This window comes from Nasonia vitripennis (assembly GCF_009193385.2).
Source record: "Nasonia vitripennis strain AsymCx chromosome 5 unlocalized genomic scaffold, Nvit_psr_1.1 chr5_random0004, whole genome shotgun sequence".
Classification (NCBI taxonomy): Eukaryota; Metazoa; Arthropoda; class Insecta; order Hymenoptera; family Pteromalidae; genus Nasonia; species Nasonia vitripennis.
This window is the reverse complement of record NW_022279655.1, coordinates 1,454,570-1,477,069: the sequence shown is the minus strand read 5'-3', so window position 1 is coordinate 1,477,069 and position 22,500 is coordinate 1,454,570. Positions and strand designations below refer to the sequence as shown.

The following is a 22,500-nucleotide window of genomic DNA, read 5'->3' as shown; positions in this document are numbered from 1 at the left end:
TAAATAAAAATGAAGAAGTCATTATAAGCTGTCTTAATGAGAATAGTGCGGTATTGACAGAGACAGTACTAAAGGAAAAACTAGAGGACCAATGTGATGTCATGAAAAATGAACTCAACAACCCGAAAATTAAGATAGTAGGTATAGATAATCACGCAAATATGGACATCAAGGATATTGAAAATAGGACATAAACGAAAGGAACTTCAGTTATTTTGAAAAGGGAGGACAAGTCCTACACATGTATAAGAATAATTATAATAGCTTGAGTACGGTCATAATGGAAGTCCCAGCTGACATCTACAAGCATATAAGAGAAAATAATAACAAAGTTTTTGTTGGATATCAGCAATGCAAAGCCTATAATTTGGTTAACGTTTGCCCATGTTTCAAGTGCGGTAGATTTGGACACAGTGCCAGGAAATGCCAAAATGAGTTTCTGTGTTTGAAATGTTCCGGGAAGCATAATACGTGTAATTGTGATAAAGATTATGCTAAGTGCATTAACTGTCACTATTTTTTTTTTTTTTTTTTTTACGTGGCATTTGGAACTCGAAAGTTCAACGCCTCATCTACGCAAGCCTTCCACGCTGCCCTATCTTGTGTCAACCCCACCCAAGATGCACCTCTCCGATCGACACCCACCCGTCCTATTTCTACTAGATCCGCTTTTACGTTGTCCTCCCATCTACGTCTAGGTCTACCTAGAGGTCGCGTTACCATCGGCCTGCCCTTCATGACACGCGCTGCCGTACGGTCGTCTCCCATTCTCGCTACGTGCCCTGCCCATCCCAATCTGCGCGATTTTACTATTCTGTTAATATTTGGTGACGCGTACAGATTGTGTAACTCATCATTGTGTAGTCTCTTCCATTCCCCGGTTTCCTCATCTTTCTTCGGCCCGTATATTTTTCGCAAGACTTTATTTTCAAATACCCTAAAACGGTTCTCCGCCTGCTTAGTGAGAGCCCACGTTTCGCACCCGTATAGAACCACCGGCAGTATTATTGTCCTGTATATTCTTATTTTAACGTTTTTAGACAACAGCCTCGACTTAAGTAAATTACTCACGGCGTAGAAGCAAGCATTACCCGAATGGAGTCTCTTATTTATTTCGACATTAATCTCGTTTCTATCATTTATGGTCGTACCCAGATACCTGAATTCGTTAACCTTTTCAAAAGTAAAATTCCCAACTCTGAGATCTTCCTCCCCTCTGCAGATGCCTAGTTTATCCATAATCATGTACTTTGTTTTTGATTCACTCACTTCTAACCCTGTATACTCCACCGCTTTTATGAGGATTTCCGCGTTTCTTGCTACAGTTTCTCTATAATCCCCCCGTATATCCAAGTCAGCTGCGTAGCCTAGTATCTGCGTTGTTCCATTAAGGGTTGCGCCCAGCTGGTTAATCTGCATTTTTCTAACGGCATACTCTAACGTTAAGTTGAACAGCACCGTAGAGAGCCCATCCCCTTGTTTTAAACCATCGCGTATCATGAAGGGTTCTGATACATTACCGCCTACTCGGACCTTTCCCGTGCTTCCGTTCAGACATATTTGAATTAATCTCACGAGTTTTTGCGGTACACCGAGAAGTACTAGAATTTGATACATTTTGCTTCGCTTAATAGAGTCGTACGCTTTTTTAAAATCTATAAATAGTTGATGTATGGTTTCGCAAAATTCCCACTTTTTCTCTAACAACTGTCTTATGGTAAACATTTGATCGCTCGTCGATCTGTTGCGCCGAAATCCGCACTGATAATCTCCTACTATATCTTCCGCGAATGGAGTGAGTCTAGCTTGTATTACGTTTGACAGAACTTCGTAGCACGTTGCTAAAAGTGAAATACCCTTATTGTTATTGCAGTCTGTCTTATCCCCCTTTTTAAAAATCGGTATAATGATAGATTCCTTCCAATTTTCGGGTATTGTTTCATTTTTCCAGATGGCACATACTAGTTTATAGATTTTGAAAGTGAGCTCAACGCCCCCATATTTGAGTAACTCAGCTGGTATAGAGTCATTTCCCGCGGCTTTGTTGTTTTTTAATTTTTTAATCGCGGCCTCTACTTGGTAGCTTGGTTCCTCCACGTGGGGTTCAGCAGTGTGAATTTCGTCCCCTAATTCTTCGCTATTTTCGTGCACATTTAGTAATTTATCGAAATCATTTTTTCACAGTGACAGTAATTCGTTGTCATTTGTTACGAGGTCCCCGTTTTCGTCCTTCATCAATTGCGCTCTACTCCTAAAACCCTTTCTGATGGCGTTAATCCCTCTGTACATTTCGCGGGGGTTATTTTCCTTACTGTTAGTTTCTATTCTCCTAATAAGATTCTTTTGATACTCCCGCTTCTTATTTCTGTAGATCGCGCTCGTCCGTTTCCTTACGTTAGAATACTCTTCTACGGTCCTATCGCTTCTATTTTGTAAGCTATCTAATTTAGCCTTTTTGCGCCTTTCAAACCAGAGTTCGCACTCTTCGTCAAACCATGGTTTGCTCTTTGGCTTTTTCTTTTTACCCAGTACTTTGTTCGCGGCCTCTTTTACCGTTTGTTCGATGTCCCCCCATAAGCTATTCGGTTCGTCATTCCCCTCCGGCGATGTGTTTGCTTCTTCAAGTGCCTGAAACCTGTTATTAATTTCTATCTGGTACCTAATTCGCTCTGTTCTATCTCGCAGCTTCTCAATATCGAAGCTTTCTACCTTGTTTGCTCGCTTACTATTTTGATTCGCTACTAGTCTAGCTCTTAATTTGGCTACTACTAGGAAGTGGTCCGAGTCGCTATCTGCCCCTCTGTAAGCCCTTACGTCAAGAACATTAGTATGACATCTTTTTTCAATGAGGAAATGATCAATTTGGTTCTGTGTGGCCCCGTCCGGCGATGTCCACGTTGCCTTGTGTATGTCCTTGTGCTTAAAACACGTAGTTTTGATTATAAGATCTTTTGCCACCGCGAAAGTTATGACCCTAATACCGTTATCATTGCTAGCTTCGTGCAGGCTTTCCTTCCCTATAGTAGGCCTAAACATTTCCTCCCTACCTATTTTAGCATTGAAATCGCCTAATACTATTCTTGTGTCGTAAGACGCGAACTGGTCGATTACCTGCTCTAAAATTTCATAATAGAGATCCTTAGCTTCTTCTTCTTTGTCCTCCGTAGGACAGTGTACATTAATAAATACATATATATACCATTCACCTTCGATAATGATGTACGAGAGCCTATCATTGACGGATTTGAAACTTTTAACCGAATGTATGATGCTTTTGCTTACGAGAAATCCGGTGCCTAGAGATCCCCCACTCCCGGCCCCATACAGGTACGTGAAGTTACCCGATGCTAGTACTCCGCCATCTGGCCACAGCGATTCCTGTATTGCTACCAAATCTAGATTGTACCTATCAGCTTCCTTTATAAGTTCTTTAAACGCACCTGCTCTGTATAGACTGCGAACATTCCAAGTTCCGACCCTTAAGTCCCTTTTGGTCCTGATTTGATTTTTTTGAGCCATGATATTATGTTAAACCCGCGCGCTTCGGATCCTGTTCCGATCGCAGGTGAGTCCACCGTTCTAGAGGTGATAACCCCCATACCTCTCTAGAACTAAGTATGAGAGCTTTCCGACTTTGATGAGGACAGTGTCAACTTGTCGTCAGACACACTACGGTTTCATTCTCGCATCCTAACGCCCCCCTGCAAGGCAGCGCGCCTTCGCTGGCATCGTTACCGCGTAAGATCAGGTGACGAATCATTCTACACATCCCCTTTCGGGGCAGTTGTCATCGCTCTTGTATCCTCCTCGGCAGCAGGATTTTTGCCCATTTTTGTAATGTGTGATGAAAGAGATAGATTGAGAGATAAGAGATAATGTGAAGTGTTTTTGTTGTTGTGGTGCTTGCGTAGTGTTTCTAGATGAATGCATTCGACAGTGTGGGCTCGTCACACCCACACCTGTTCCTATCGACTATCCGCGGCTGCTTATTCAATTTATTCGCAGCTAACCTCTTTCTCAGGGGCTGTTCCTTTATCCGCAACCTAAGGACGCGCTGTGTAGTGGTGATAGGCACCCACCCGTCCGATCTGGACGACAACGCCCAAGACCCGCTTAGGGTAGCGGCATTGTAACAGATTAACTGTCACTATAGTAACACAAAATACAAGTCAAAGTTAGACACAAAACATCATACTTATGACTCTAACTTGTGCAGCATCTTGAAAAAGAAAATTGACAGATATATTGACTCTATTGATTACCCGATAAAAACTACTCTACCTGAAACTGAATCGATCTATCACAGCATAGAATTGGCAAACAGGCGTAAAGTATCCACAGAGGCTAATAATGTCGTAGATAGTGGACAACAGGAAAATGACACTCCACGCAACAAAACAAAGCCAGAAACTGAACACAACAGAAGACCAATCATAAGACGTGATCCACAAATTCCACTGAACCATCTAAAACCGCAATCCTCTGCATTGTCACCAGGCAACAAGAGTGATAAAAACAAGATCAAGAAATAGGTAAAAATGGATATTTTTGATTATTTGGATAGGTTTCAAAATGAATCGATGCAAAAAGAACTGACATGCGGTAATATTGAAAATTTTAACAAAGCTATAAACAATAAGAAGGACTTTATCATGCATGTAAACATTCGTAATATGAATGCAAATTTTGATAAGCTGAAAATTTTAATAGAAAGTTAAGCTATCAAACCAGCGATTGTGATATATTCAGAAGCTTTTCAGCAAGTTAATTATAATTTCTATCAACTGAATGGTTCAGATTATGAATATAAAACTTATTATAACGAAAGTAGGATAAACAGGAATGATGGAGTCTTTGTTTTTATCAATAGCAATCTAGTCCAAAATACCAAAGTCATTGAAGCAGGGAGAATTAAAATAATAAATACTAGAATAACCTTAAATGATAAAAGCGGTCTTGAAATATCAGCCATATATAGGTCACATGGGATACCGAAAACAGAATTTATACTAGATCTTAATAAGTACTTAATTTATAAAAAAAATGTAAATAATCACTTAGTCATAGGTGATTTTAATATTGACCTGCTAGACTGTGATCATTATAGCCAAGATTTTCTATGTAACTTCCTTGATAAGGGATTTATTCAGGGTTTTGTTGGTATTACAAAGCCAACTATCGATAGAGCTAAAGGATCATGTATCGACAACATTTTCATTAAATCTCACAACATTAACACAGCCACATACAAGCTTAAGCATGATCTAACGGATCATTACCCGATTATCATAGCTGTAAATAAGCTAAAGACAGTAACTAAAGAACCGTATGTTTTCTTAAACTACAAAAAAATAATAAATAACGCTAATTCAAGAAACTGGGATGAAATTAGTTCGATACCTGATCCAAACTTGGCTGTAGAAAAATTGTTAAATGAAATCAAGCAATGCGTAGAATTGTCAAAAACAACAAAATGGTAGAAAAAACTGGATTACCGACGCAATAATAAGATCATGTGAAACCAAAGAATTTTTGTATAATTTGTGGCAACTAGATGTGCCGAATAAACAGCTTAAAATACAGTATAAAACCTACTCTAAAATCTTGGATAAGGTAATTACTGATGCCAAAATGAAATATGAATTGAATCTAGTGCAGAATAATTACAACAACCCAAAAAAACTATGGGAAATAATAAATACAAAAATCGGTAAAGTTAAAAAATCTAATGATGCCATAAATTATATAAGGGTTAATGATAGGAAAATTACAGAAAAAGTCGAAATAGCTCAAAACATAAATACTTTCTTCTGCGAAATTGGGAGAAAATTAAGTGCAAATATCGTGAAACCTGTCAACGCAGAACTTAGGCTACCTGACATGAATCCTATGTCGATTTTCTTAAAGCCAACCAATATGGCTGAAATAATAAGTATAATCAATACGCTAAAACTGAAAAATGGGGGATTTTATAAGATAAATGCCAAGACTTTAAAATTGCTATGTAATCATATAGCAGGTCCTCTGACCCATATTTTCAATAAGTGTATTGAAAAAGCGGTATGGCCTGATGCTCTAATAAAAGAGTGCTGAAGTAGTGCCGATTTATAAATCAGGCGAAAAACATAAGATCACGAATTATCGACCTATCTCTCTTATATCTAATGTTGCAAAAATTCTTGAGCGAATTATGTATAATAGAATAAATGATTTTGTAGAAAAGAGTAATATAATTTCTAAGCAACAATTTGGTTTTATGAGAGGGATTGGTACGTAGGATGCTCTGAACTACCTAACCAATGTATTCTATAATAATATCGATAAGAGTAAGCCTACCATAATAACCTTTCTTGACCTGGCGAAGGCTTTTGATACTGTTGACCACAGTATAATACTGGCCAAATTATATCGTATTGGAATCAGGGGTCAAGCGTTGGATCTCCTTTCCAGCTATCTAAATGACAGATATCAAGTAGTCAAAATAGACGGTAATGAAAGTGATAGAACTTTAGTTAACACAGGAGTCCCGCAAGGAACGATATTAGGACCGCTACTATTTATCCTGTATATTAATGATGTCTTAAAGGAGATTCCCCCCGAGTCCATAATTTCTTATGCAGATGATACTGCTATTATAGCTACAGGTAAAGACTGGATAGAAGCTCAAGTAAACATGAACAATTTCTTAAGTGTAATTGCCGAGTGGCTGGCAGTAAACAAGTTGTCCTTAAAAGTAGGAAAAACAGTGTGCATGAGTTTTGGAAGTAATATTGGAAGCGTACCAGCTCAGATAAATGTTAAAATTCTTGATAAAAGTATAACTAGGGTGGAGAACTTTAAATATTTAGGAGTTGTCTTTGATAGTAATTTAAAGTGGGATAACCACATGCAATATATAGTTGGAAAAACTAAATACCTAGTCTATATTTTTTATAAAATCTCTAAATCAATGCCCATAGAGACTCTCAGAATGATTTACTACGCTTTTTTTCATAGTATTATAACTTATGGCATTATTGCTTGGGGCGGTGCATATAGGAATAGCCGAGACCAAGTTCAAAAATTACAAAACAAAATTTTAAAAATCATCAATAAAAATAACTTTTTGTTACAAGACAATCCATTAAATATAGGACAACTGTTTGCTTTCGAAGCTCTTAAACTACACTACTATGATCTCAAAGAAAAATTCTTAGCATCAGATAGTGTTACTAGGAATAGAAGTATTATTATACCAAAAACAAATAAGAGAATCAACAATAAGAACAGCTATATGAAAGCAATTAATGTATGTAATGAGCTTCCTAATCGACTAAAAGTATTAAATATAAATAAATACCCTCAAAAGAAAATCATAAAAGACTGGATACGATATAACTGTTAGAAAAATAATAAAAGAAAAAAAATTGTTTCTGTATGCAATACACAAATTTGTTATTAGAAGCTAATGCCAAATGTATATATCTTAGTTTTCAGTTTTAATTTTAAGTTTTGTTTATATTTTTCTTTTTCCTTTGTAACCAGACTGCGAACAGGTAATTTTATTTACCTCTGCAGGTTTCCAGGTATGAAATACATACCTTGTAAATTTCTTCTGGTAATAATAAATAAAATGTGTGAATTTTCGCGTTTTTTATGGCTGTAAAGCGGAACATTTAAAAGCGGGCGAAAATAGTATATTGTGCAACTAGGAGAAGAAATTGCTTTTTCTAAAGAGTATGATGGTTTAAGCACGAGTGGGAGTCGAGGTGGAGCCCCAGACGAACACGAGTGCTCAAAACATGAATTTAAAAAATTTTTTTAATTTTAAAAATTATTTTGAAAATTTTGATAATTTTACAAATTTTTTAAAATTTAAGGAATTTAACCAATTTTAAAAATTTTAAGTTTTAATAATTTTAATGATTTTGAAAATGTTGAAATTGTTCAATATGCAGGTATTTTTTTCTCCCTTTGCTTAGAAATACTTGATTTCCTATTCATTTTAGTTTTAAATTTTAATCGCTGCTGTACGCATTATGCTTGTAGTGTACGACATAACTTATTCATGTCGGAGCCATAATGATTGGTTGAAATTTTAAATCTTTTCCTATCTCAAAAATTTATTGAGTGGTTGTAGGGTCTCTGTATAATAATAATTTATGTTAGCAAACTTTTAGTTATGTTTAATTAAACGTAATTGTGGCAAGTAAGAACGTACAATTAACAAATTAAAAAAAAAAATGTGAAAATTTTAGCAACGCATGAACAATTAATTATTTTAGCTATTGCAGTCTGTGGTGGCTAAAATAGTGAAGATTCTGAATATATTGGCATGTTTTCTAAAAAGAGATAAATATAAGAATAGAAAATTTTTTTCATTACTTAAGGTTATTTAACTATAATCATGTCCTGAATAATTTAATATATTGGTCTCGAAGTACACTTTTTCATGCGACTACATCTTTCTGAACATTTACACATTCTTTATAGAGTGCGTATAAGTGTATTTAAAAAAGAAATTAATGTACGAGGTAAAGTTCACCACGTATACTGACATTCTTAGTATGTTTATGTTTTTAATAATAACTGACTGAATCACTGAGAAAAAAATACATTCATAGACTTTATAGGGCATTGTTTTTTTACAAGTTTTAACCAAATTTTAACTTTTACATTCGTTTCACAATGTACTACTTTATATTTAGCAGAAATGCTTTAAAGTTTTTGTTTTAATGTGATTTGTTGTAAAATAAAATGTATCTTAAATATATAAATAAAATTACTACTTGTAATAGTCTTTCGGCTCCATAATCGACTGCCATTTCCACGTTCATATCCTCATTATCAGATAGTTGATCTGTATTCTCCAATAAGTCATTATTCGTTGCCTGAGGAATATCAGTATCTGGAAACTATAATAGTGATGTTCGATAATTATCGATAAGTGCAAATATCGATATTTTTGTTTCAATATATCGGAATTTTTTATCGATATTTTACTAACCGATTATTGGAAGTATCGATATGTTATACGTAAATATCGATACTTTATTTTACCTAATTTTTTGGTCAACAGAAAAATTTCTGTCGCGTCGGGAGGTAAGTTCACGAGTTGTGAGTTCTGACTCCCGCCTGGCCGCTTCCCGACCACGAGTGAGATTTGAGAGTGAGATTTCAAACTGGAGAGTGGGGAGGAGCTCCATAGGGGGCGCAGAGTGCGCGCCGTCAATATCCAAATTCCGAACTAACGAAAATAGCCATCCGTTTTTTAACTGTAATTACTACATCGGTGCCTTCCGAGCGATTGTTTTCACGCGCTGCTTTAATTCTAACCGAAAAAAGAAGTCGTTTATCTGCTAAACATTTTCAACAACTTCTGTTTTTATCCTCATTGTCAATAGATGATTGGCATTTAAAATTGAATTTTAACTTCCAAATTTTGTAATAAAAAGTGTGTAAAAAATTATAGTGCTTAAATGTAAAATAAAATTTTCGAATTTTGAAACAATATTTCGAATTTGAAACAATATCGATATTTTTTATTCAATATATTACATATATCGATATTTTGGATAACAATATTATCGATACCCAATATCGATAATTAACCTAATTTTGAACATCTCTAAACTATAACATTCACAGTTTAGTTACTATGTGTACATGTTAACTATTTTTATAAAGCACTCTCTTGCTTTTTTTAATAGTTAGGCTATGGAGTAGTAAAACCAAACAAAGTAGAATAAATAAAATGCTAATCTAACTATTCAAAAATAAATAAAACAATATCACTTTTAATACATACCAATGTATTTTTTATTGTTGATCTCATTTTTCTTCTTGCATGGTTAGTAAAAGGTGCATTACTAAATAAGTATTTCCTTTTTTCTAGTCACATAACTTGAATTTTATAAAATATTACGTAGATTATACAAATATTTCTATAAAAAATACAATTGTGTATTTTCTATAGCATTTTAAATATGTATACAAGTATACTATGTTTATAGTTATAGGCATATTATGTTCATATATACATATATGTGTGTGTGTATATATGTATATATATATATATATATATATACATGTTAATCGTCCCTATTCCTTTTTAAGTGCACTGTGCAAGGGCCCTAAGATGTTAAATATGGAAAGTCTATGGTCTATGATCCGCACGGAATTTATGTATACACACACGTGCACAATGCATATATATTATTTTTAAAAAGTTTATTGCAATTTTTTAGGTGCAAACAAATAGAGAAACATGTGATATTTACTTTAAATGCATAAAAAAATCTTTTCAAATAAATTATGTGTTCTGTAAACTTGAATTTAAATTTTTAAATTATAAAAAGTTTAAATAATAAACATAAATTATCTATATATGTACATGTATGTACATATAAATGTTTTGATGAGTTGCAAAACAATTGCACTTAACAATACTCTGCAAACAACATCCATACTGAATACAAGTTCAACGGTTAACAGTAGTATGAGTAATGCAATAAAATATGCACTAGTAAATTATCTGAAAGACAATGTAAGGCAGATACTGGACATTGATCTTATAAGTATCGATCACAAAAATGAAGCAAGTTTCAAGCCTAAAAGTTCGACTGATTATGATCCAAAGCAAAAGTATTACGTAAAATGGTATTATTGTGGTGATGAGGGAGATGCGTGCAATGATGAGGAAAAGTGCGAGCATCCATATGATTTATACTCTGTCTTTATTCTTTGTTTAGATGGTAAGTTATATAGATGCGTACATAAAATACATATTTATTTTGAACAGAGCAAAGTTAATAATCAATTAAGTACAAACAAGGGAGAGTTAACCTTGTTCAAGTTAAGTCAAGGTTCACTGTCATACATTTGTACTTAATTATTAATTTTTGATAAATATGGAGTGTAACAAATATGATTTTTTTAACAGAGCAATCTAAGAAAATGTGTTCAGCTGAATATTTAAAAAAAAACGATGTTTTTAATTCTAATAGTAATTTTGTTATTAGTAAATATCTTTTTAGAGTGTGTCTCCGCGACCAATATCGCGTACGCTACTAATCAACCTGTCGCGTGTGCTAAATCTGTCGCGCACGCTAGAAAATCAACTTTTCGCGTGAGGTTAGAGTGGTATAAATAACTTTTTTTTTTTTTTTTTTTTTTTTTGAGCAATTCTTTCGCGTGCGCTAAAGTGCTCCAAATTTTCTTGTAAGAAGCGAACGGAGTACTTGTATGAGAGATGGAGAGAGATTTTCGCATACGCTAGAGTTTTTCTTGTTTAGGCAATTCTTTCGCGTACGCTAACGTGCTCTACATTTCCTATATATAAAAGAAGCAACAGGAGTGACTTATGAAGGATGAATGGAACATCTCTATGTATAAAAATGTGTATATATATATATATATATATATATATATATGCAAAATAAAGGTAAGGTTAACTCTTAACGGTAAAGAATTTTTTTATTACATATTTTATTTTTTTGACTTTGATATAGTAGACTTGAAAATATCTTTTGGTTTTCCTCGTAATTTGATAGCATGTGTCATTACTATATTTGAGGGATCAATGTTATCATGATTTGACTCTTCATCATTTAATGATAAGTTTGAAAAATTATTTGTTGATATCAGTCCTCCATCTAATTCAACTTCTACATTTTGTTGCCAAGCATCTTCTATTGTTTTTAAAAGTTGCAATCTTCTTGTAAAGGTTTCCTTTGTAACCATACTTCCAAGATGTGCAAGATTACCAGCAACTTCTTTCATTGCTCGTAGTCTCTGTGGTGCAGATTTTGGTGTTTGTGATGCAACCAAATGAATATTGTCTTTAGACAATAAATTATTTGACGATGGTACTTCTGTTTGTGGTGATTTTAAACTTTGATTTACATCCATGTTTTTCGATAAATTCATTTGAGATTCAAAATTATATGAATTCTTCCATCGTTTATAACATAAACTGGCATCAAAAAGGTCGTAATCAAAATGTTGTCTTACCGCAAATATATGTCTACATGGCAATTTGTCTTCTTGAAAATTTATGCATTCGCATTTGTCAATTCCCACATTGAGTACTCTAAATCCTGACCTTATTAAGCATGTGCTATAAGTTTCATTTATGTGCAACAACGTCATTGGATTCCTTCTTTGCAATTGAACAAGTACTTTTTTAAAAGCATTTTCTGTTAAGAAATTTTTGTAGCTATATTCTGGTGTACCTATTTCATATGGATGTAGTGGATGTTTATAGATACTATCATGCACATGCACTTTAATCTTTAAATCTCTACGTCGAATTAAGCCAAACAAACTATCAATGAAATCCTTTAAGGTACTATTCAGCTTCATTCCTCTTTTCAAACTGGCATTGGTCGACTCAACAGGGTTAAAAGAAAAAAAGACATTTACACATGTCCAACATGCAACAAAGAAGCAGATGAGGGAACAGGTCAATGTAGTTCTTGCTTAACATGGTATCATTTGGATACGTGTGTAATCCAAAACATGATGCCATTTCCAACTAATAAAAAAAAATCATGGTATTGTGATAAATGCATAAAGTACTCTAAATAAAGACATAGTAACTATATAATATAATTATATTGTAGTAACATGTATTATTTTTAATTAATAAAGACACTTCGCCAAGACTGACTTGTTTCTATTGTGTTGCACTCCATTTCTCATACAAGTACTCCGTTTGCTTCTTATAAGAAAATTTGGAGCACTTTAGCGTACGCGAAAGAATTACTCTTAAAAATACTAACGTGCCCGAAAAGTTTATATCTAGCGTGCGCGAAAGATCTAGCGTACGCGAAAGATCTAGCGTACGCGAAAGGTTGATTTTTCTAGCGTGCGCGACAGATTTAGCGCACGCGAAAGGTTGATTAGTAGCGCACGCGTAATTTTTCCGGAAAATTTGTTAGTTGATTTCGCACACGCTACAAAGTTTTCGCGCACGCTAAATTACATTTCGCGTACGCGATATCGGCCGCGGAGACACACTCATCTTTTCATCTCATTTTAGTCTAGTAAGCAAAGAAAATATTGAACAAGAATTAAAAAACAAAAGAAAACCTGTAGCTAATAAGAAGTATGCTTCTATATCAACTGAATCAGACGATGAAAGAAAAGTAGTTGACGAAGTAGAAAATTTGAAGCAAGTATTTATATTTCTTTGTATTTTGTAAGTTTTGAACGTAAATTTATCTCAAATACACTTTTTTCTTTTTCTTTTAGAAATCGAAGCAGAATGATTCCAAAAAAAATCAGCTATAAATGATAGAAGTAAAGCAATATTAAAAAAATTTGAGATGGCTTTTACGATGCCAACTTTTTCTGATTCTTAACAGCAAAGTAATGCAAATACGCAAATAGATAAAACTATTACTAGTCTAAGTAAATTTTTATATTTAATATTGATGTACTTTCATAATTTTTTATTTTCATTGATTTACTAATATTTATGTTGAAAATAAATACGTATTTTTTGTACGTTATTTTACTTTTATAATTTGATATTATTTTAACGTTAAATAATAGATAACAGCCATATAACCTATTTTTTGTTTTATTATCTGTACGAATAGTCTGTACGAATACTGTAGTAAATAAATCTAAATCAATATTTTTATTACTTCTATAATTTTATATATATCACACGTATACGTTATTTGTAGGAATTCAACGTATAGATACAAAAGGACGAATGAATTTATTCTAGATTGCATTTTTTACTATGAAAATGCAAGAGAAGGTGATGCATTTCAAGAAAAACGTTACACTGTTACAGAAAATGGACAGGTTATAATTACTTTTTATTAAAAGATGATGTACTATATGGTCAGGAGGAATATTTTGTTGTGCGTCTGCAAATGTTTATTATTAAATTAATAAACACAGGTCTATAAAACGAAGAGAAACTTTATTAAAAAATACACACGTGAGTCCGTACGCTAAGGTGTCCTACGGGGATCTGAGCCTCTAGGCCGATGCTGCTCAGTAAGCCTCTATGGGCGACGATTAGATGGCGCTGTTTGATACAGAAAGCGCGATATTCATGTAATTCTTGATACTCCCACTAATTGAGCGCTTTCTAGTAAATCTAAATTATAATAACGGTTGAATGCATAACTTATATTAATAAACTTTATAAAAGTATTTGTGTGTTTAGACAACTACGGAGTGACATAAGTTATACATTTACAATAAAATTTTACATTTTCTTTACACCTAGTTTAGTTCGCAATATTTCAAATTGGTTACAAGGAATAGCTTTGGTCAAAATATCCGTACACTTCTTCTCTTAGATAGCCGTTGAGAAATGCAGTCTTGACATCAAACTGTTTTATTTTCAGTTTTCTTTGTACTGCGATCGCAAGTAAAATTCTTATCGAGTCATATCTTACAGCGGGCGAGAATGTATCGGTGTAATCAATACCTTTCTCTTGTGTATATCCCTTCGCGCATAATCTTGCTTTAAATCGAGGAGAATTTCCGTTTTCATTAGATTTTAGACTAAATACCCATCTGGAATGGATTGCGTTTTTATCCTTTGATCGAGGCACTACCCCCCATGTTTCATTTTTAATAAGTGCGCTAATCTCTTTGTCATCACATTTCATCGCTTACTCAAACGTTTGGGGGATATAAACTTCAGCCAAATTTGCTTCGTAACGTGTTGGCAGTCTTCTTGATTCTTTCGGTCTCAATGAGTACCGTTTATCATTTTTATCGGCGTCTGAGTTATCGACTACATTACGATCGTTACTTACACTACTGTTTACATTTTTGTCTGCCTGCTCATTTTCACAATTTTTATCATTATTTAAATTTTCATGCGATGTTTCATTCTGTGTGTTTATATCTGTTTCAATAAATATTTTCGCAATATTTTTTCTTACTTCTAAGCTAACGTTATCTTCATTGAATGAAACATTGCGTGAAACATTAATCTTTTTCGTTGCAGGATCAAATAAACGATAATTCGTCGAATTTCCTTCATAACCAACAAAAATACTGTTTTTAGAGTACGCAGGGTTGAACAAATTAAATGTATACTTGGAGAAAGAATATGACAAGATTTATTAAAGGTACAACAATTAGGAGTTTACACTATTGTGGCTCACACGGAAGTGAAGCGAGTAGACATTAGGTTTATATATATAGGCGTTCGTTTTAATAAGTTTTGCGTCGCGTTTGTAAATTAAACCACGCCCATATATATATATATATATATATATATATATATATATATATATATATATATATATATATATATACAGGGTGTCCCATTTTAATTTACCACCCCCTAGAACTGGTTAATAATTTGCTCTGAGAAAAAAATGTTTCAAATAAAATTTGTTGGGTTCGAAGGGGGACATCTTTTGGCTATTTTCGCTGTGACCTTGAACATGACCTTCAAGGTCATTTGAAAGTCAAGACCAAATTTTCATATGAAATGTGCATATTTTTATGGCGGATTCGGATTCTACTAAAAAAGAGAAACACTTTTTGTCCGAATCATTTTTTGAAAAAATCCCAAATTTTTGTTGTAAACGGCTTTAAAAAAGTTGAAAAAATCACTAGATATCTCTTATTGCCCCACCCTTTAAAAGAAGTTAAAAATTTTACATTTTATCCGAGGAATTAGAAACGTACACAATTTTACAAATTTAAGTCCAAGTATGACCTTAGCCATGAACTTGTCCTTAACCAACAAGGTCATTCGAAGGTCAGTCAATTTATTTAACGGTAATCCTCGATTTTTATTCCGGCAATTGAAGCTTGGCTATGACCTTGACCTCGAACCTTAAATTTATTTTAAGAAAGAACCATCACTTTAATGGAAAATACTCTCTTTTTCAAAGAAATGAAATTACCAAAAAATTTATTAACAGAACCAAAGTTCATTAGAAGGCTAATCTGATTCATTTTTTATCACATGGGGGAAGTTTGCAATCTTCGGGGTGTGTTTGACATTCTCTGGGGCAAGTTTGCAATCTTCGGGGTATGTTTGACATTCTCTGGGGCAAGTTTTACGTCATCTGCGGAAAATTTGACATCATCTGGGGCAAGTTTACGGTCACAACTGGGACAAGTTTGACATCATCTGGGGCAAGTTTGAGCAGTAAGGGGCATGTTTTCAACTGAGAATCAAAATCAAGCTTAGTTTTTTTAATGAAAATTGTACATATTTTAAATCATATTCAGATTCTCTGATAAAGTACGCATCTTTTTAAGAAATATTTTTCTCGTAAATGCTTTATTTCTCGCTAAAAGACATTTTTTTACTTCGTTATCGTTCTATTGGTAAAGCTTGTAAATTCTTACAGCTCCTCAAAGCTTCTCATCATTAGGTTTTCATTGACTTTCTGAATTTCAGAGCAGAAAAATACTTATAATAAATTATTTCTAGTAAGATTAAATATTCCCTAAAAAATCTACCTACAACAGATAATGGCTGACTACACGCCAGTAGAGATAGTCAACATGATCAAGATTCTGGGAGAATGTCACGACAATTACAAGGCTGCAGCGAGGCTGTACGCTGAAAGGTATCCGGACGCTCGTCATCCTACTAGGAGGAATATTAAACTTCTAACGATAAGAGCTCAAGGAGGTAACTTAAGAAGGAAGAGGCGACGGACGGGCCCAAGAGAGCATATTGCACTTGGGATTCGTGCTGTAATTGCCGAGGATCCTCATATTTCGACGCGACAAATTCAGCGAATGCATGGAGTACCCAGATCAACAGTTTCCCGTTTATTGCGTCATTTTAGATTTCATCCATATCACTTGCACCTTACACATGCCATTGAGCCTGGTGATCCTGCCAGGCGACTTAGATTCTGTCAATGGGCGGAAACACGAATGCGCATAGATCCATTTTTCTTTGATCGGACTCTCTTTACAGACGAGGCAAAGTTCGACAATATGGGAGGAGTTAATCTTCATAACGCGCATTATTATGCAGAAGAAAATCCACATTGGCAGCGAGATCACCGTACACAAAGACGGTGGTCAATTAATGTTTGGGCGGGCATAGTTGGGGAATACGTTGTGGGTCCAATTTTTTATGACCGTAATTTAAACGGCGAGCTTTATTTAGATATTCTCGAGAACCAAATTCCACCTCTTCTAGAAAACATTCCGCTAGAAATAAGGCGAGACATGTGGTTCCAGCAAGATGGTGCTCCCGCTCATCGTAGACTACTTGTCAGGAGATTTCTGAACGCGACATACCCAAATAGTTGGATTGGAATTGGTAGTCCAATCTGTGAATTCCCTGCGCGATCGCCAGATTTGACCCCATTGGACTTCTTTCTGTGGGGGGCCGTGAAGCAGAGAGTTTACGCGGAAGCCCCGACGACGGCACAAAATATGATGGAGAGAATTGTTGCAGCATTCCAGGCGTTCACCCCACAAACATTAATAGATGTCCAAAGAAGTTTTCGGCAGAGAATACAAATGTGCATTCAACAAAATGGGCAATTGATAGAGCACTTGAGGCGTTGAAATTTCCGTGACTAGCTGAACGAAGGGGTCTTGCCTCAAGTGGCTGGACGTGAAGGTCTTGCCTTAAGTGGTTGGACGTGAAGGTCTTGCCTTAAGTGGCTGGATAGGGTCTTGCCTTAAGTGGTTGGACGGGGTCTTGCCTTAAGTGGCTGGACGTGAAGGTCTTGCCTTAAGTGATCAAAAGGATACCTCTGTCTTTGTTTGAAGCTAGTAACATTCATCTAAAACAGCTTATTTCTAGGACAAATTCTCTTTTCAGTTAAAGGGAGAGCTACCTATTGATGATCAAAAAATGGTTAAGACAAAAAGTGTTACTTTTTTGGTAGAACCCGAATCTGTGATAAATCTTATTCAAATGACCTTGAAGGTCATGTTCAAGGTCACAGCTGGAATAGCCAAAAGATGCCCCCCTTCTAACCCAACAAATTTTATTTGAAACATTTTTTTCTCAGAGCAAATTTTTAACTTCTTTTAAAGGGTGGGGCAATAAGAGATATTAGTGATTTTTTCAACTTTTTTAAAGCCATTTACAACAAAAATTTGGGGATTTTTAAAAAAATGATTCAGACAAAAAGTGTTTCTCTTTTTTAGTAGAATCCGAATCCGCCATAAAAATATGCACATTTCATATGAAAATTTGGTCTTGACTTTCAAATGACCTTGAAGGTCATGTTCAAGGTCGCAGCTAAAATAGCCAAAAGATGCCCCCCTTCGAACCCAACAAATTTTATTTGAAACATTTTTTTCTCAGAGCAAATTATTAACCTGTTTTAGGTGGTGGTAAATTAAAATGGGACACCCTGTATATATATATATATATATATATATATATATATTGCCAACGCATGGCGCCAATTTTAATTGTACTAACGTAGCAATTTCATCAAATACGCTTTTTACTCTTACTCGCAAGTTTGTTTCGTAATTCTTTCGGAACATGCATGAATGCCTCACATCCAAAAATTTTAATATGACCTAACTCGGGAGGTTTTCCCGTCCACATTTCAAACGGTGTCGAATTCGGCGCTTGTGATGTTGGTGTTCTGTTTAAAATATAAACAGCTGTATTTACGGCTTCGGCCCACAAGTACAATGGTGCGTCTTTCGCGTACAACATAGACCGAGCGCTCTCCACGATTGTTCGCATGTCTCGTTCCGCTCGTGCGTTTTGTTCGGGGGTATAGAGGGCAGTCGTTTGTAATTCAATACCTGCTTCTGAAAGATAACTATTGAACTTCGAATTGCAATTCGAATTTATTTTTCGACAAATTACAAAATTGTTTGAAACAGTCTAATGTATCATCCTTATGCTTAATAAAGAAAACCACCCTATAGCCCGACAGATCATCTTTGAACAATGCAAAGTATTTAGCACTTTGCACAGACGGAACGGACATCGGTCCACAAAGATCGTTATGTATGTGTTCTCCTAGTTTCGCTTTTATATGGTTTGACGGAGCAAATGACTTATGTTGCTTGCCGTACATACACGCTTTGCAAAAGAAACTATCGACATCAGATAACTCTATACCCTGAATCAAATTCTTAGAGACCATTTCCGTTATATATTTTACATTAACGTGGCACCCAAAAAACAATCGAGCACCATCACCAGCTCGCGCTGCTGCGGTGGCACCGGTCGGATCATCTGACTCCCTTATCGCCGCCGAGTTCGCTGCCATGCGCATACCTTTGGCATAGATCGCCACTGCGACCACGCGGACCCTCGAGGTGATCCAGAAGATGAGTAACAGCATTCAGCAGGGAGGCCCACGCAATAACAACCAGCAGGGAGGACGTCAAGGTCGGTCAAGGTCTCGAGGAAGATCTCCGGCAATCCAAACCACTGCTATTACCATCAGCGATTTGGGGACCAGGCGACGAACTGCAGATCACCTTGCTCTCACCCTTTGGCCCAGGGAAACTAGGACGGCTGCCGGGAGCTTCGGCGGTCTCCGACAGCCCAGACTGCACTGAAAACCGCCTGCACGTCCTCGATCAGACAACAAACACCATCTTTCTTGTTGACTCCGGCTCGGTGCTTTCTCTCCTGCCCCGTTCGGCAGTGCGAGACCGAAAGCTCCCAGTCCAGTCACTGCATCTAGTGGCAGCAAACGGTACTCCGGTCCTCACCTTTGGACGACGCTTGGTGACGCTCAAACTCGGACTCCGTCGCGCCATACCTTGGCCTTTCATCGTGGCGGACGTTCCGGTGGCGATCCTGGGGGAGGACTTCCTTCGCCACTCAGGTTTTCTGGTGGACCTCCAGCATCGTCCCGACTACGACGCTCTCAACCCCGGCGGAGATCCGGGCAACAGCCATCCACGGCGTTTCCGTTGTTGCAGGTTCTAGCTTCGGTGACCCGTAGGACTAGTACCAGCGGCTGCTGGCCGAGTTTGCTGACCTGGCCGAGCCACACCAGGGGTGTGCCACGCTCAACGGCGAGGTGGTCCGACACCAGATCCACACGACGGGCCCTCCGGTCCATGCTCGACCCAGGCCGCTTTACGGCGACCGACTGAAGGCTGCCAGAGATTACTTTGACCATCTTCTCAAGAGGGGCATCATCCGACCTGGATCCGGACAATGGTCCAGCCCGCTACACCTGGTGCCCAAGTCGAATGGAGGAGTACGCTGTGCTGGCGACTACCGCAAGCTCAACGCAAACACCATCCTAGACCGGTACTCGTTGCCGAGAATCGAGGACCTCCCTCACAACCGACGCATCCGATCGCCATCGGTGCCGCTTTGGAACAGAGAATCGACAATTGCTGGCAACCTGTGGGTTTCTTCTCTAAGAAGCTCAGCCCGACGGAGAGAAGATACAGTACTTACGACAGGGAGCTGCTCGCGGTCTACGAAGCTGTGAAGCACTTCTCTCGCATCCTGGAGGGCCGAGAGGTCACCGTCAGGACGGACCACAAGCCGCTAGTCTTTGCAGCAACCAAACCAGCTGACAAAGCGACTCCCAGGCAACAGCGGCACCTCGATTACGTGCTCTAGTTCAATGCTAGGTTCCAGTACATCAAAGGGGAAGACAACGTTGTAGCTGACGCGCTTTCAAGACCATGCTCGACCATCAGTATGCCGTCGCCGCTCGATCCAGCTACCATTGCGGACACTCAGAAGGAAGACGAAGAACTTTCGAACCTCATCGAGACAGGCACTCTGGCTCTGCAGCAGCTTGAGATTCAGGGGCACAAGATCAGCTGCAACGTGCTCGACAGTGTGGTCCGACCATACCTGCCGCTCAAGCTCTGGCGTATCGCCTTCGACAGTGTGCATCGTCCAGCTCATCCCAGTGTCAGAGCCACCGTCAGGATGCTGACAGTGAAGAACGCCTGGCCTGGCATTCGCAAGGACGCCAACTCCTGGGCTCAGTCTTGCGACTCGTACCAGCGCTCCAAGGTGCAGCGACATAATCGGGAGGCACTGTCATCCTTCGATGTCCCAGACAACCGGTTCAACCACGTGCACATGGATCTCATAGTCATGCCATTCGTGGGAAACCTGCGCTACTGCCTGACTATGATCGACCGTTTCTCCAGATGGCCTGTGGTAGTGCCGTTGGCAGACATCTGAGCAGAAACCATTGCCAAGAGTTTTTTCGAGCACTGTATTGCTCATTACGGCGCTCCAATCACGATAACTACGGACCAGGGCACTCAATTCGAGTCTGCTTTGTTCGCCTCCTTGGCCCAGATGGTCGGCTCCCGCAAAATCCATACGACGCCGTACCACCCTCAGGCGAACGGACTAATCGAGCGGTTTCACCGAACCCTGAAGGCCGTACTGATGTGTGAAGCACACGTTCCCTGGCCTGACAGACTGCCTATCGTCATGCTGGGTCTCAGATCCTGCCTTAAAGAAGACCTCCAGGCTTCTCCAGCAGAGATGCTGTACGGATCCTCCCTACGCATCCCTGGGGAGTTTTTCGTCACCGACAGCGTTCCAGCGGACATCGGCACCTTTTTGGGGAAGCTGAAGGAACTATTCAGGTCCATCAAGCCTGAGCCAGCCTCTCGGCACATGACCTACAAGCCGTTCCGGCTCAAGAATTTCGCCACCTGCTCGCATGTATACCAACGAGTCGATGCGGTTAGGAAACCGCTGGTCCCGCCGTACGTGGGCCCCTTCAAGGTTGTTCGCAGAGTCAGCGAGAAGGTCTACGTTATCCTGGTCAATGGAGTGGAGTAGGCTGTCACCACTGACGCCCTCATACCAGCCCACCAGGACACCTCCGACCCGCAGTCCTCGTCAACTGCCACGGCTCCAGCAGCGGCTTCGCCGCCCGCCGAGCCGATCGACAGCGAAAGGGTGGAAGACCCCCTTCCGTCCATCAGCAGAGAAGAAGCAGCGATCGAAGACATTTCTGTTTCAGATCCGTCCCCAGACTCCAAGGGCTCGTCCGCACGCAAGAGCGTTTCGTTCTCTTCCCAAGGGAAGATCACTAAGGGGGGAGTACCTGTGGTGGTTGCTCCATTCCGACAGCTGGCGACATCTCGCGGTCGCCGCAAACAAACCCTCGCCCCACGGGAGATCTTCTAGAGGGCGCTGCCCTCCCAGTCAGCGCCTCGAGTCTGAGCGTAACCCGCCGTTCGCTCTCTCGCTGATCGACCTCGTCACGCCACGCATCGACAAACGCCATTCTCTCGATGTCGCAAGATCTCTCGAGCTAAAACCTGTAAACCACCACGCGATCTCTAATTATTGAATAAACAGTAAAATGTAAAGTGAGTGAGTGTTAACTTTATTGCGCGCCAAATCCCAGACTCACGATTCTCGCTAAATATTTCTTATGGGAGGTGTCATGACCGCTAGTTCGAATATTCAAAGTATCCATTAACGGCCAGTGTACCTTGTGTATGGTATCTATAAAAATTGTTATTTATTGTTTGCAGTGTTTCTGAGTTTTGTATTACTTTTTAATACATATTTTAATCAATTTTTGATACTTTAAGGTATAGCTGTCCCTATAAGATTTAATA

General features: G+C 37.9%; 1 protein-coding gene across 1 annotated transcript; it reads left to right on the top strand.

Annotated features, from left to right (window-relative positions):
- The first annotated feature begins 21,214 nt into the window (after window positions 1–21,214).
- On the top strand, window positions 21,215–21,709 carry LOC103315942. Its single transcript, XM_008207151.1, has one exon. The coding sequence runs from the start codon at window positions 21,215–21,217 to the stop codon at window positions 21,707–21,709; it is 495 nt and encodes a 164-aa protein (XP_008205373.1).
- Window positions 21,710–22,500: the final 791 nt, after the last annotated feature.